The 16,534-nt window shown below is 36.0% G+C and overlaps 1 protein-coding gene across 1 annotated transcript; it reads right to left on the bottom strand.

The window, feature by feature from the left end:
* Positions 1–8,340: 8,340 nt before the first annotated feature.
* Positions 8,341–9,285, bottom strand: LOC118628520 (olfactory receptor 5F1-like). The gene has a single exon (XM_036259511.1). It carries the CDS (start codon positions 9,283–9,285, stop codon positions 8,341–8,343), a length of 945 nt encoding a protein of 314 aa, XP_036115404.1.
* Positions 9,286–16,534: the final 7,249 nt, after the last annotated feature.

A 16,534-nucleotide genomic window follows, 5' to 3' on the forward strand; every position in this document is an offset into this window, starting at 1 on the left:
CCAGGGATGCAAGACTGGTACAATATTCACAAATCAATAAACGTGATACACCACATTAAAAAAATGAAGAATAAAAACCACATGATCATATCAATAGATGCCGAAAAAGCCTTCGACAAAATGCAGCATTCATTTCTGATAAAAACGCTCACCAATGTGGGAATAGAGAGATCATATCTAGACATAATAAAGGCCATATATGAAAGACCTACAGCCAACATCATACTCAATGGGCAAAAACTAAAAGCATTTCCCTTAAGAACAGGAACAAGGCAAGGATGCCCACTTTCGCCACTCTTATTTAACATAGTACTGGAAGACTTAGCCATAGCAATCAGACAGGAAGAAAAAATAAAAGGGATCCAAATTGGAAGGAGGAAGTGAAACTGTCATTATTTGCAGATGACATGATACTATACGTAGAAAACCCCAAAGACTCCATCAAAAATTTACTCGACTTAAATGAATTTGGCAAAGTAGCAGGATACAAAATTAATGTAAAGAAATCAATGGCATTCTTATACACCAAGGATGAACTCACAGAAAGAGAAACTAAGAAAACAATCCCATTTACCATTGCAGCAAAAAAAAATTAAGATACCTAGGAATAAACTTAACCAAAGAAATAAAGGACCTATTTGCAGAAAACTACAGGTCTTTGAAAAAAGAAATAGAGCAAGATATAAAAAAGTTGAAGCACATACCCTGTTCATGGATTGGGAGAATTAACATCATCAAAATGTCCATATTACCCAAAGCAATCTATAGATTCAATGCAATCCCCATCAAAATACCAACAGCATACTTCAAAGAATCAGAACAAGTACTTCAAAAGTTCATATGGAACCAAAAAAGACCTCGAATAGCCACCGCAATGTTGAAAAGGAAGAACAAAGTTGGAGGGATCACATTACCAGATTTCAGGTTACACTACAAAGTCACCGTAATCAAAACAGCCTGGTACTGGCATGAGAACAGGCATATAGACCAGTGGAACAGAACAGAGAACCCAGAAATGGACCCAAGGCAATATGCTCAATTAATATTTGACAAAGGTGGCAAGAGCATACAGTGGAGTAAGGACAGCCTCTTTAAGAAATGGTGCTGGGAAAATTGGACAGCTATATGCAGAAAAATGAAACTAGACCATCAACTTACACCCTACACAAGAATAAACTCAAAATGGATAAAAGACTTAAATGTGACTCATGAATCCATAAAAATCCTAGAAGGAACTGTAGGCAACAAACTTTCAGACATCATACGCAGCAGAATTTTCACTGATACATCACCTAAGGCAATAGAAACAAAGGAGAAAATTAACACATGGGACTACATCAAACTCAGAAGCTTCTGCACAGCGAAAGATACAATTATCAAAACGGAAAGGCTACCCACTGTGTGGGAAAGCATAATTGCCAATGATATATCAGATAAGGGGTTAATTTCCAATACATATAGAGTGCTCATACAACTCCACAAAAGGAAGACAAAGAACCCAATTGAAAAATGGGCAGAGGAACTAAATAGACACCTCTCCAAACAGGACATACAAATGGCTAAGAGACATATGAAGAAATGCTCATCATCACTAATCATCAGAGAGATGCAAATTAAAACAACTATGAGGTATCACCTCACACCTGTCAGAATGGCCGCCATCAACAAATCATCAAACAACAGGTGGCGAGGGTGTGGAGAAAAGGGGACTCTAGTGCACTGCTGGTGGGAATGCAGACTGGTGCAGCTACTATGGAAAACAATATGGTGTTACCTCAAAAAATTAAAAATTGAACTTCCATTTGACCCAGTCATCCCACTTCTAGGAATATACCCTGAGAAGCCTGAAACACCAATCAGAAAGAATATATGTACCCCCATGTTTATAGCAGCACTTTTTAGAATAGCTAAGATCTGGAAACAGCCCAAGTATCCATCAGTAGACGAATGGATAAAAAAGCCTTGCTACATATACACAATGGAGTACTACACAGCTGTAAGAAAGAAAGATCTCTTATCCTTTGAGACTACATGGAGGGACCTGGAAAGTATCATCCTAAGTGAAACAAGCCAAACAGAGAAAGACAAGTTTCATATGATCTCACTTATTTGTGGAATATAATGAACATAACAGTCTGAGGAATGGGGTAGTCCCAGAGATGTGGAAGTGGGGCACAGACTGACAATCCCCATAAGAGGGGGTGTTGGGGTGAGATAAACCACAGAACTTATGTGCATGTATGCCTGAGCAGTGGACATGGACAACAAACTGGGGACAGGGCGGGGAGGGAGGGGGTGGGAGGAATCAGCGGGGGGGGGGGGGGAAGGAGAAACATCTTTAACAAAAAAATATTAATAAAAAAAGAAAAGAAAATTTAAAAAAATAATATTTTTCTAAGATGTAAATCAAATAATGGCACGTTTTCCCTTAATTTCCTTCACTTTCTTTTGTTTGCATGATGGTATTGTGCACCATGCTAGAAACTGATATGTGTCTACCACACTCAACCTTCCTTCCTTCCTTCCTTCCTTCCTTCCTTCCTTCCTTCCTTCCTTCCTTCCTTCCTTCCTTCCTTCCTTCCTTCTTCTATCCCTCCCTTCCTTCCTCCCTCCTACTCTCCTTTCTTCCTTCCTCCCTTCCTTCCTTCCTTCCTTCCTTCCTTCCTTCCTTCCTTCCTTCCTTCCTTCCTTCCTTCCTTCCTTCCCTCCCTCCCTCCCTCCCTCCCTCCTCTCTCTCTTTCTTCCTTTCTTCTTCTTTCTTCTTTCTCTCTTCTTCTCCTTCTTCTCCTTCTTCTTCTTCTTCTTCTTCTTCTTCTTCTTCTTCTTCTTCTTCTTCTTCTTCTTCTTCTTCTTCTTCTTCTTCTTCTTCTTCTTCTTTTCTTTCATTTGTTTTAATTTTCACAGTAGCCAGGATGTGTTTTGCAGGCTCTCCCTGCAGCTTTCATGACCATGTGACTTAGTTCTTGTCAATGAAATAGGAAAGATAAAAATGGGTATAGATTTACTCACTTGCTTAAGGGGCATCTCTTGGAATTTCACTTCTCATTTTGGCTAACTGGCCCACAGTGACCCCAGCAGCCATGGAAGTCATCAGTGAAAAATCCACCTGTCCCTGAATGACTGTTGAGCCTCACACTAATCCTGGAATCCCATCCTAGATTATTTGTCTTTAAAACCTCAGATCTTAGAATCATAGGATTTTCTGATTTTCTACTTAGTTTAATTCAACTAGTAGGACACATTGCTTTTTTATTTAGATATCGCTTTTTTTTTTCAATTAGAGTTTACATTTAATATTATTCTGTATTAATTTTAGATGAGAAGCATAGAGGTTAGACAATCATGTACTTTACAAAGTGGTTCCTCCAATATTTCTACTCATCCTGCATGAATTATCTAAGAACTTTCTTCATTCTCATCACCCATGTTTCAAGTGCCCATTATATACCCATGAATGCACACACATGGCCACAGTTGATTGGCTCAGCAGTGGATGTTATACCAAACTCAGGTCAACCAGAGCTATTTCTTGCTACTGTCTAAAAAAGAATGAAGATATTTTATTTTCTTTGGATATATATCCTGAAATGGGATTGCTGGATCATATAGTATTTTTTTGTTTTTAAAATTTTGAGGAATCTTTATACTGTTTTCCATAGTGGCTAAACCAATTCACATTCCCATCAAAAAAGATTCCTTTTTCTTCACATATTCACTAACACTGATCTCTTGTCTCTTTTTCTCTGTTTTATTTTTTTATCCTCACCCGAGGACATTTTTTCCCCCATGTTTTGTTAAGATAGAGTTGGAGGGAGAGAGAAGAAGAGAGAGAGAGAGAGAAACATTGACATGAAAGGGACACATCGAGTGGCTGCCACCCACACGAACAACCATGGCCGGGGACAAACTACAACCGAGGTACATGCCCTTAGCGGAAACTGAACATGGGTCTCTCTGGACTGCAGGCTGGTGCTCTAACCACTGAGCGAAACTGACCAGGGCTCGTGTCTCTTTTTGATACTAGATATCCTACCAGTAAAGTGATATATCATTGTGTTTTTCATTTGCATCCCCTTGATGATTATGATGTTGAGTATCTTTTCATATATCTGTTGATTGTTTGTACTTATTTGGAAAAAAATGTCCCTTGCCTATTTTTTAATATGACTATTGTTTTTTTATATTGAGTTGTGTAAGTTCTTATATGTATTTGAATATTAACCCATTATTAGATATTTAAGTCTTTAATTCAATTTGAGTTGATTTTTGTATATGTTGTAGAATAGAAGTCCTTAATGCATTTCAAGTTAAATTTTGTGAGTGACGTAAGATAGGAATCTAATTTTATTTTTTGGCATGTGGATATCCAGTTTTTCCAGTACAATTTATTGAAGAGACTATTTCTTCCTCTTCTGTATTTTTGGTGCCTTTATGAACCATACATATTTATGGGATTCCTATTTTGTTCCACTGATCTGTGTCTGTTTGCATGCAATACCATTCTGTTTTGATTGCTAAACTTTGTAATGTACATGGTGGGGCAAAAGTAGGTTTACAGTTGTGAGTACGCAAGACACTGAGTTTATTCTTGTATGATTACTCATTAATTATGGTATTATTTTCTATACAACCCACTATAAACCTATTTTGCCCACCCAGTAGTTTGAAATCGGGAAGTGTGATGCCTCTGCTTTGTTCTTCTTGCTTGCTAGAGATTGCTTAGCTATAGTGGTATTCCATGTTGCTTTGTGCATAATTAAGTCCACTGTAGTTGGATGCTAGTTAATTCACAGTTTCTTTTAAAATATTTGAGCAAATTGCAGCTCTCAAAATAAGTAGCAATGTGCAAATGCATTGTTGCGGCTACTGGTGCTTTTTTTCTTACTCCACTTGTAAATCCAAGAATGTAGCATTAGCAATCAATTTGAATCCAGGCAAGGGGAAAAGAGTCATGCTATAAACATTCTCAACATGAACAATGCTGTCATTGACAAAGACGATGAAGAGGTGGAGTTGCAGCCTACACTTCTGATACAGAAAGTGAAATTACAGAAGAGACAAATCATAAGATGTCTGTGAGCTGTATACTGGAAACAACCTCTTGGACAAGGTCTGCTCTCAGTGATTCAAGCTTTTTATATATATTAAGGTTCGTAGTAGCATGTCAGTGTCTTTAAAATCGTGTGTGTGTGTGTGTGTGTGTGTGTTTCACATTAAGTATATTATTTTCATTTGAGCAGATCAAGAATAAATAGCTACTTTATATGAGTCTTGCCTTATTTTCAGAGATAAAATGTAATATGTATGCATTATTAAAGAGAAAAATTAAAATTAAGAAATAGGAACATAGGGTCTTTTGCACTTTTTGTTACACTAGAAATAAATCACTGACAATGGCCCATTTAAAAACGAAATTTGTTTCCGGTCACTGCTTTTCACCTCTGTTGGCACATTCTAGGAGCCCATGCTAATTGTGTTTATTGGGCACTGCTGTTGGAGGATAAAGCTTTGGTATCACACTCAGCCACAGATATATTTGACCATTCACTCTTTGAATGGGTTGTTTATTCTTTTTCACTATCTCTGACCAAATCTAGCACACACATTATTCTGATGCACAGTCCTCTCACGCAACACATTATTTGAGAGTGATGATTTTATGATGTGCAAAATAAAACTTCTACTTTATTGAACATTTTTATGCTGTTCATTATGTGTCCCAGCTTTATAAATAAACCTATTTTCATTTCCTGTCTAAGTCTGTACCTTTTTATCATCTTTCTGTTTCTCTTCCCAGTGTATTAATGAATCTGACACACCCTCAACACAAACTTAACTAATAAATTGTATGTTATTATTTTTGTTTATTTAACAACATGTGGTAAATATGATCATACACTTTAAGGAGGTTGAGGGTTTGAAGCTCAATCAGAAACTCAGAGTTTTTGACACATGTCTTTATCAGGTTGATCTTCTGTTTGCAAAACCTCAGAATTCCTTGGACAATATTCATCACCTCCTTCTTTAGTTCTTAAGGCAATCAGTTTTGTTAGTAGCTGAAATATACCAAAGACTCTTCTGAGATTTAGGATGGAAATATGCAATGTTTTCACAAAAGGATTAAAGTCACAAAAATGTAAGAGAATCTTAAAGATAATACACTTCAATTTCTCAGCTAAAGCAGTAAATTATATCTAAAATTAGTAAAAAATGTTCACAATTCTGCTTTCTGATGCCACACATTCTATTTGACATGCACTCCATACATTTTCTATAAAGCTATTTGTTCTAACAATGTTTCTATAAAACTATATATTTCAATAAAACAATATATTTTTAATAAAGTTCTTTGAATATGCCTCTTGGATTACATATTATCACGTCAATTCAATTACTTTGCATTTGACTTTTTTTTTTTTCCCTATAACTAACCACATTGACTCCTGGACATGATATTGTTTATTTCTGTCCATCGAAACTTGCTGACTATGACTTAACACACTGTCTTTTATTTTATTTGATCACTGTGAAGATAAATGGAATTATCACTTCACTTAATCTTGACTCCAGCCTTTACCTACTTATTGCTTACAATATGTATGTCTTTCTTCCTATTTTTAATAGACCAATGAATGTTACATTGCCCATATTATTTTACAGTTAGTAAACTAAATCCAAAATTATTTTTATACAATAACATCAAGCTATGTGTATAGATATTTTTCCCTGCTTAAATGCAGGGTTTCATCTATTAATGATTATTTTTAGTTGTTTATTTTGGAATTTGTGATTCTTGAATATTGATTTATTTTTTTACTCCTTCCAGCCTGTTTGCTTACTTTGCCAACTTTGTCATAGGTTTTGTGAAATATTATCTATTTGGCCTTATCTAATTACTGATAAAAATATTGGACAACACATAGCTTAAAGACATACATTTCAGACATCATTAATTTTAATTAAAAAATTACTCAAAACTATTGAATGAGGCAAACGTTGATTGATATGTGTATGTTTGGAGAATGTAGTAACAGTAAACATTCAAGTAAAATAAAAGACTCAGGATATAAAAAACCACAAAGCAATAAAGATAATACAGCAAAGAGGCAAAAATAATATTACATTCATAGGGGAGGTTTTAATAAATATTGTCAGGTTCTGAAGAAAGAAGAGAATGATAAAATCACACACAATATAAAAATTGGAAGTCCCCTAATGCTTTTATAATTTAAATTTCTTTTCAGTTAAAGAGTAAAAAATATTTGGAACATTTTTTTCATGTAAATGCATTGAACAATAAGCAAGAACATATGATAAAATAACTTTACAAATATTAATAGATTTAAGATACAAAAAATTTACATAAGAAGCCTATATTCAACTAAATAAAAGTAAGAAACATCATTAATAATAATAGCTCCCAAAGATGAAAATATTTGTAGACCTTTTAAATGAGATTAATTAAATGTAGGATGCGGAACTAGACAGTAGAGAACATATCTTAAAATAAGATATATCTGAAATCCCAAATCTCGAAATTCATCTTTCAAGCATTGTTTCTATTTCTGTTTTACTGGAAATCAAAGCATTTTATGGAAGTAATGTATTAGTTTTTATTTGTGAAATATCCTGGTCCCATATATGATTCCATTAAATATACAGGCAGGGAAAGTTGAAAATATCTAGTCAATGAGCAGCCAACTGGTGCAGAAGAAAGTAGGTAAGGTTCTCAGGAAAAGTGAACCACCGGAGACAGCCTGACCATTCTGCAGCAGGGCATCCAGGGCTAGGTAACTACTACATATCTGTAGGCTGAGAGCATGGCCCAGAGGTCCACAGACAACACCAACAGCTTCACGAACACTTGTTTAACCAAGGTCGCCTATGTGGATCATTGAGAGCATTATGAATGGTCAAGCTGGATGACCTCTTCATGACAAACCATAAGTTTTGCTTTGCCACATCCCAGATGACTCATTCATCACAATATACGTGGTGAATAACAATGCACAGGAAAAAACGCATGGATAATTTCAAATACTTTCTATGACTAGTTTCATGTGATGTTGTTACTTTTGCTGCTAAACACTTTATACCTGCATTTTCCTAGGCAAGATTTTATTACAAATACGCTGTATTTTTGAGGACTCAGTGATAATGTGGGTTGATTAGATGAGGAACCATGGTCATGTATAAGTTGGCTAATTTACCTAATATGATATGTATACTTGAAAATTACCCTGATTACTTAAAAATATTCTTACAAAAAAACTGTATGCTTGCAGCAGCCTCTGAAAGGTCATTAAATACTATGATAAGTTCAGAAAATTAACGACACAATCACAGAAATGAAGGAATCCCTTTCCTGGTAATTGCATTCCATAAAGCCTTCTTTACTTCCTTATTCCTGAGGCTGTAAATCAGAGGGTTCAACATGGGGATCACCACTGTGTAGAACACAGAAGCTACTTTGTCCTGACCTAGGGAGTAGCTAGAACTAGGTTTCAGATAAGTATAGATGGCGGTGGAGTAGAACAGAATGATAGCTGTCAGATGAGAGGCACAGGTAGAGAGAGCTTTGTGCCTTACCTCCCCTGAATGCATACGGAAAATGCAGAAGAGAATGTAGGTGTAGGAGGTGAGGATGACCAACAGAGTCCCAACTATATTCACTCCTGCAAAAGTGGAGAAGATGCTTTCGTTCAGGCGTGTGTCAGAACATGAGAGCTTTAAAAGTAGAGGGGTGTCACAGAAGAAGTGGTGGACGACATTGGAACTGCAGAATGGCAGGCTGCTTATGTAACTTGTGTCAACCATGGAGTTCAAAAGTCCTGCTATAAAAGCCCCTGCTGCCATTTTAAGGCAGACTGTCCTGGACATGACCAAGGGGTAAAGCAGAGGGTTGCATATGGCCACATAACGGTCATAAGCCATTAACCCAAAGAGAAGGCATTCGGTTGTAGCCAAGGCGATGAAGAAGTACATCTGCAGAAAGCAGCCAGCAAAGGAGATGGTTTTCTCCTCTGATAATAAATCCACCAACATCTTTGGCGTGATGTTGGAGGAACAACAAACATCCACAAAGGACAGGTTAGCCAGGAAGAAATACATGGGTGTGTGAAGTCGGGAATCAGCTCTGATTAAGAGGATCATCCCAACATTTCCCCAAAGTGTCAGTGTGTAAATCACAAAAAAGAGAGAAAACAGGATCATCTCCAGTTCCAGAGTGTCTACTAATCCCAGCAGGATGAACTCAGTCACCAAAGTATAATTTGTTCTGGTCATGTTTTACAAATATAATTTTCTTAAGCTTGTATTAGGTTGAATGTTTTATTTTTTAAATTTTTACAAAAAAAAATGAAATGTTAATAAAGACATTCACACATGGAAAAAAATCCCTCGGTTAATATAGCATAGTAAATAGAACAATTGACGAAAGAGAGAAATCAGTGCACAATTGGAAAAGCATTTGAATTTATGAAGCACGTGACTTTAGGTAATCTGTTGGAGGCCTCTTCAATAACTGCTCTTGGGGCACATGCTCTATTTAAGGTTCTACAAATGTTCTTCTCTACCAGCTGACATGCAACATGCAAAGGATACAAGTGTACCTGCTGAAGTCTCTCCCAGTCTCTGAGAGGCATATGAGTTTAACTCAAATACAGTGTTTCTTTCTCTCAAGTCCACGCTACTTATTCTTCAACTTCTGAATTCCTGCATTGCCTCCCACAAATTTCTCATGTGCCCTAAGCAGCAAAAATAGCGACCGTTTCAAATAGCCAATATTTTGACATCTATCATATGCTTAAGAATGATTTTGTAGTGTTTTACAAGTAAACTAAGTAATTGTTCTTTTTACTAGGTAAACTATTAATGTAATGTCACGCAGTAGCAGCTCCAGTACCTGTCCACCACAGTAAATAACAGCATCGAATCCTCATGAGCTTTCTTCTCTGGTGTCTTACTCATGTAGACTATTATTGTTTTTAAGAGTTCTCAGAGATTAGAAATTTAAAATATTAATTTTTAAATAAAATAAAATGCAGTGAAAATTTGAATGGCCTATTTGTAAAAATTTGAGACATCTTCTGAGTAAGTACATGTTGCTCCACTTTTATTTTGTTTTCTTAAAAGAGAATTGGGTGACCACAGGGATCAGATTATAAAGTTTACTTGTGGAATCAATCCTCCAAAGGCAGAAACTCCATCTCAAGAGAAGATAAAATTAGCTCACATGAAGATACATGAAATCAAACATTGCATCATGAAGTGGTTCCTGATCTCTGTATTACCTTAAGGACTTATTCCAATATAAAAAAAAATAATTGGCTATTTATATCTTCTCCCTCTCTCTCTTTCTCTTAGCTAATTTCAAATTAGTACAGAACCAACTACCAAATTATTATTGTGTGTGTGTGTGCGCGTGCGCGCGCGTTGAGTGCGATTTGGGTGGATTTGGGTTGGGGTGTTTTCCTTTGTCTGAGTAAGTTTAACCCTTCAATCTAACTCTGTTCTTGAGTTAAATTAATGAGAAGGAGGAACTAACTAAATCCACTGTACAATGCTTAAAAAATAATACCCTGAATAAATAGGACAAAGAATAAGAAAATCAAACTTCTTTTTAATGATTTTGGAACTGTATTGATTTATTGTCTGTGGTTCTTATCGTAGAAGGGGATGATAGCACCAATTTTCCAGACCTAAATACACAAGTGGAACCAAGTTGAATAAAGCACGTCGGATGTCCATATGCAGTGAAAGTCTATATGCAGAGAGAACTCATAATGCATCAAATTTTGTATTACACTTTTTTATTTAAATTATCAATTAATTTTCTACACTAGTCATTGAGGGAGGTGTTATAATTTTACACATATTGCAGACAAAGAAAGCATAACTTCAAGCTACTAAGTGACTTTGCAATAGACAATAGGAAGAGGGAGAATTGAGTTGAGCACAATCTTTAACAGAAAACATTAATACCCAGCTACCTAATATTCCTGTCTAGTTTCATTTTATCTCAGTTACTTAGAAGATTTTATATATATACATACACACATATACACACACATATATGCATTATATGCATAATATACATATATATGAATACATATATGTATATTATATGTATGTGTGCATGTATGTGTGTCTTCTAGTAAATTCAATCTTCTAATCATCAGAACAGGTAGAGTTCTTGTGCTTGTAAAGAAATATCTATAATGTCATGAAAAATACTGCTTAAAAACTTGAATTGTAAAGATCCATCATCATGCCATTAAAAACTACGATCTGACATCTGTGCAAACTTCCATCTATCTATCATCTATCATCTATCTATCTATCTATCTATCTATCTATCTATCTATCTATCTATCTATCTTCTATCTATCTATCTATCTGTCATATAATCTTTCAGTCCTTTTCTTCTGATTATCTTATGAGGTAATGCATATATTGCCTTTCACAGAAGGTGCATAAGTGATAAACTCTATGTTCTGACAACTGTAATCTCTCTGTTTTTTTAAAAAATGTTTCCATTGATTTTTTTAGAGAGAGGAAGAGAGAGATAGAAACATTGATTGGCTGCCTCCTGCATGCCCCCTACTAGGGATTGAGCCTGCAACCCTGGGCATGTGCCCTGACCCTGATCAGGAATAGAACTGGGCTCTCTCAGTCCATTGGACAATGCTCAATCCACTGAGCCACTCTGGGCAACAACTGTAATCTCTTAACTCAGTAAAAAATCAGTATTGATCAAAGGGACTTTACAGTTTATGACATGTAGGGTAAATTCTATATTTTCACAAGTCCCTTACTCTACTGTTACTAAAAAAACTCTGTAAAAATGACGTTAAAAAGCATAGTTGTAAATAAGCTAAATAGTTTTGTTAATCATTGATTCACCTGACACAGGTACATTCTTTCATTACTTCAGATTTTTACATATCTTGATTTTATTATATAAGATTGTTTATATTCATTAATTTAAATATTTTGGGTTGGGATAACAATGAGTCTCTTATTTTTATTTATTTATTTTCTCTAATTCTTTTTTATTACCATTTATCCCCCCATACCCTCTTCCACCTCCCTGTTCCTTCCAACCCTCACAATCACCACACTAGTGTATGTGTCCAACTAGTGTTCTGTATCTTTTATGCTCAGTTTCTGCCTGTATCCCATCATCTCCCAAGTCCCCAACCAGAGCTGTCTGCCTGCTCTCTCTGAGTCTGGCTCTATTTTGTTTGTTCAGTTTGTTCATTAAATCTCACACATGAGTGACATCATATGCTACTTGTCTTTCTCTGATTTGCTTATTTCATTTAGCATAATGTTTTCAAGGTCTATCTATGTTATGTCAAAGGGTAAATTTTTATTCCTTTTTATGGCAGAGTAGTATTCCATTGTGTAAATGTACTACAGATTTTTTATTAACTCATCTACTGATGGACACTTGGGCTGCTTTCAAATCTTGGCTATTGTAAATAATGCTGCAAATACATAAGGGTGCATATATTCTCTTGAATTAGTGTTTCAGGTTTCTTTGGATAAATTTCCAGAAGTAGAATGACTGCATCATAAGGCATTTCCATTTTCAGTTTTTGGAGGTAGCTCTATACTGCTCTCCACAGTGGCTGCACCAATCTGCATTCCCACCAACAGTGCACAAGAATTCCCTTCTCTCCACATCCTCGCTAACATTTATTGTTTGTTGATTTATTGAGGATAGCCATTCTGACAGATGTGAGGTGATATTTCTTTGAGGTTTGAATTTGTATTTGTCTGATAATTAGTGAAGTTGAGCATCTTTTTGTATGTGTATTATCCATCTGTATATTCTCTTTGGAGAAGTGATTATTGGTGTCCTTTGCCCATTTTTAATTAGATTTTTTTTTATGTTGAGATTTATAAGTTCTCTATAAATATTGGATATTAACCCCATATCAGATATATCACCAAATGTGGAATGTGTGCTCCCATTCAGTGGGTTATCTTTTCATTTTGTTGATGGTTTCTTTTGCTGAGCAAAAACATTTTAGCTTGATGTAGTCCAATTTATTTATTATTTCTTTTGTTGCTCTTGCCTGAGGAGATATATCAGAAAATATATTGCTACAGAGTCTACAGCATGAAAGGTAGAATGAAGCACTTAATTATAAAAATCCGCTCATTGTAGTTATTTTCAGTTACTTGTTTATATTTTTCTTCATTTTAACTAGCTAATAAAATTTTTGTAGCACATATTTTTACAATTATTGATCAAGTTAATGGAACAGTGACTGTCATATATTAGGCATTAATTAATATTTGTAGGTAAATAAATAAACATACAAATATAATTAATTATGTTTTAAAATTTAAATGTAAAAAATTTTAAGCCAGTTTCACAAATTATATGATTTTATGATTCATCACTTTTTAAATTGTTAACATATTTATGTATATCATTTCCCTAAGGATTAACTTAAGGATGTTAATATTTTACTCCGATAAGTTTATTCAAGTTAATAAAAAAATGCATGTAAGAAATAATAAATAAGAATATATGATAAACAGATTCTTTATTTAATCATTTCTTTGTTAAAAGGAACATGTGAATTGCTTTTTTATGCAGAAAAATGAATATGTTGATTAAGTAAATGTAATGTCTATTGATTTCTCTTGAGATTCGTAAAAAATAACATAATTAGAAAATATTTTGATGCTGAGCCACATATTTTTCCCAACATAAAAGAAAATAATTTGCAATTTTCAAAGGGATTAATTACATTGAACTAAAAGAAGTTGGGGAGAAATCTTCATATCTTTGTCACATATTCGCCAATTCCCTCTCAAGATAATCATTGTTTATGGTACTTATCCTGTCATTAATTATTGCTCTCTATTCTCCATTAATTTAAGCAAAAAAAAATTTACCAAATATTTTTGATAATGAGGTTCATTATGCATTCACTTTGAATGGTGAGTCTATCTCAAAAGGTTGCAGCATTAACATTACAAATATAGTACCAAGTTGAAATGAGGGTGCATTCCAAAGAGTGGACAATCACTGTTAATGTTAGCTCTTCTTTTAATTTAATGGTTATGGTTTATGAACTCATTGCTTGAAATTTTGTTCCAAAAGGTTATCATTGCAAATGTTTTTTTTTTTGTTTTTTTTTTTCTGTTTCTTTATGTCAATAATGGTATTGAATAAACCAAATAATTTCAATTTGTATTTAAGACTGAGAAAGGTTAGAGATATTTGCTTTTTAAATTCTATTCTTTTTTTTTATTAATTAATTTATTTTTGTTACAGATGTTTCTCTTTTTTCTCCCATAGACGCCTTCCTCCTGATCCAACCCTCCCCACCACAGCATTGTTGTCTATGTCTATTGGTTATGCATATATGCATGTAATATCTTTGGTTTATCTTTTCCACACATCCCCCACCCCGAGGTTTGTCAGTTTGAACCCTACTTCTTTCTATGTCTCTGGGTCTATTTTGTTCATCAACTTATTTTGTTCATTATAGAGATATGTGCTTTTTATGTAAGACAATGATATCTAATGTTAATTGTTGCTAGAAAATCAATGGAGGGAGCAGCTAGCAGAGAAAAAAAAGAAAACAAAAACAAAATAAAAAGTTTAAAATATAAGAAATAAACTCATGTAAAGGGGTAAAATGAAAAATTGTAAAAATTAATAAAATAGCTGCTGTCTCTCAGCCTGCCAGGATTGGTGCAATGCAATGGACCTACAACCAAACACTGGTTGGAGTGAGAGGGAGCTTTGCAAGATAGCAAATGCTCCAGATCTCTGGATGCAGTCCCATTTATTTGCAGATTGGTACCCCCAGATTACAAGTGGATTTATGTAAATTATTTCCTTGAGATGGCATTACTGCAAACCTTACCCCCTAGTTTTGTCTCTCGGTTTTTCTGGGAAGAGACCTTGATGCCAAAAGATAATAGACCCTTATTCACATGCAAATGAAGCACCCAATACACATGGGCAGGCCAGGTTTCACCCCCAGGCTAGGATTTCGAGAATGCATTAACACAAGGTTGAGAGGGCTTAACACAAGGTTACAAAACGTCCATCTTCCAACACCCCAACCCCACATCTCCCCCCTTTTTGTTTTCTTAAAATTGTGGGATTGCCACTGCTGCAGTGGTCAGGAACATCATCACTCGTTTTTCGATTTTCTGCACAGAGGACACAAGAATCCTCAGAGAACCTTATCAAGTTCCCAGGATGGAAAGGGTGCACAAGGTCCGAGGTGGGCACAGGCAGGGCTTTGCAGACAAGTTTATGGACAGCTTTCTGGGTGGACTGCAGGGCCTTTAAGAACTATAAGAGGGTGAGGGGGAGCAGAGTGGTCCAGTTTTCATTGGTTTCTAAAGTAAATTTGGTCAAGGTTTCCCTTAAGGTCCTGTCTTCCTGCAATAAGTGTGTTCCTTTCTTTTATCCTTGCTTATTTTATCTCCTCTGCATAATCTTTTTTTTAACTTACATAGACCCTCTGCCACTCTCCTAGTCCTTTCCCTGACATAAACCTGAGAGCTTGCTCAATCTATCTGCTGTCTGCACATGACCCAGTTTTCCTTCTCTTCCTCCTTACTCAGACCCACACATTTCTGCTTCTCTCTGCCTTCTCCCTTTCCCTGTGACTTTACTGGACATAACCTGTCTCTCAGGAGTTTAGTAAGCTTGGAGTAACCTAAGTCGGTAGTCTGGTGCAGCTGGTTGACTAAAGTCTGACCTAAAACCTCTGGGACTAACAACCTCCCATCAATCAGTGTCCATCATCCATTGATTCTTGGGTGGCTTGCTTCTGTTCAGCCAGATCATTTCCTGACCTAGTGTATCTGGAGAGGCCCCATTTGTTTTAGGGCTGCCTACCAAGCTTTCTGGTCTATAGCAGGTTTTCCTTGCCTCATTGGAGAGCCTGGATTAGAGCTATAAGGTCAGGCCATAGGGCTGAAGTTCCCCTACTTAATGACTGACACCAAATGACATGAGTTATTGCTGCTGCCTCAGCATACCTGATTTCTTTCTGGACATAGCTGTTCCCGTCCATAAACATTGCCTCTTCTGATGATGGCAGTGGAACATCCCTGAGGTCTGGGTGGGTTGTCTGCACTATGTCGATTACCCCCAGGTAGTCCTGTAGAGGTTTCTCTGGGTCATCATGCAGGAGGCAGGCTGGCAGGATTGATGGCCAAAGTCTCATAGAACTTGATGTGGGGTTAGCCTGGAGTGGCAGTGGCCAGTAATTGAGCAGTCATAGGAGAAATTCACTTCTGAGTAGGGGGTATGGGCACTCCGGCACTACCAGAAACAAATGCGTCACAGTATTTCTCCCAAGGTTCATAGTCCTCTTTGAAGTCCAGGGATAGGTTAGGGGCCCATTGGCCCAGTCAGGACTGAGTCTGCTGCACCAGTATCTATCAGGAAACTAACTAGTTAGTCCCCTATTTTCTTATTCCCCAGAATAATTTCTGGGCTCCCGAGGGCTCAGTTGGAAGGAGCCCTGGCCCTGTCATTTTT

The sequence above is a fragment of the Molossus molossus genome, unplaced genomic scaffold (assembly GCF_014108415.1).
Source record: "Molossus molossus isolate mMolMol1 unplaced genomic scaffold, mMolMol1.p scaffold_m16_p_13, whole genome shotgun sequence".
In the NCBI taxonomy this organism is placed as follows: Eukaryota; Metazoa; Chordata; class Mammalia; order Chiroptera; family Molossidae; genus Molossus; species Molossus molossus.

Coding starts and splice junctions, on each gene's coding strand:
- LOC118628520 (XM_036259511.1), bottom strand. CDS start 9,285: ATGACCAGAACAAATTATACTTTGGTGACTGAGTTCATCCTGCTGGGA.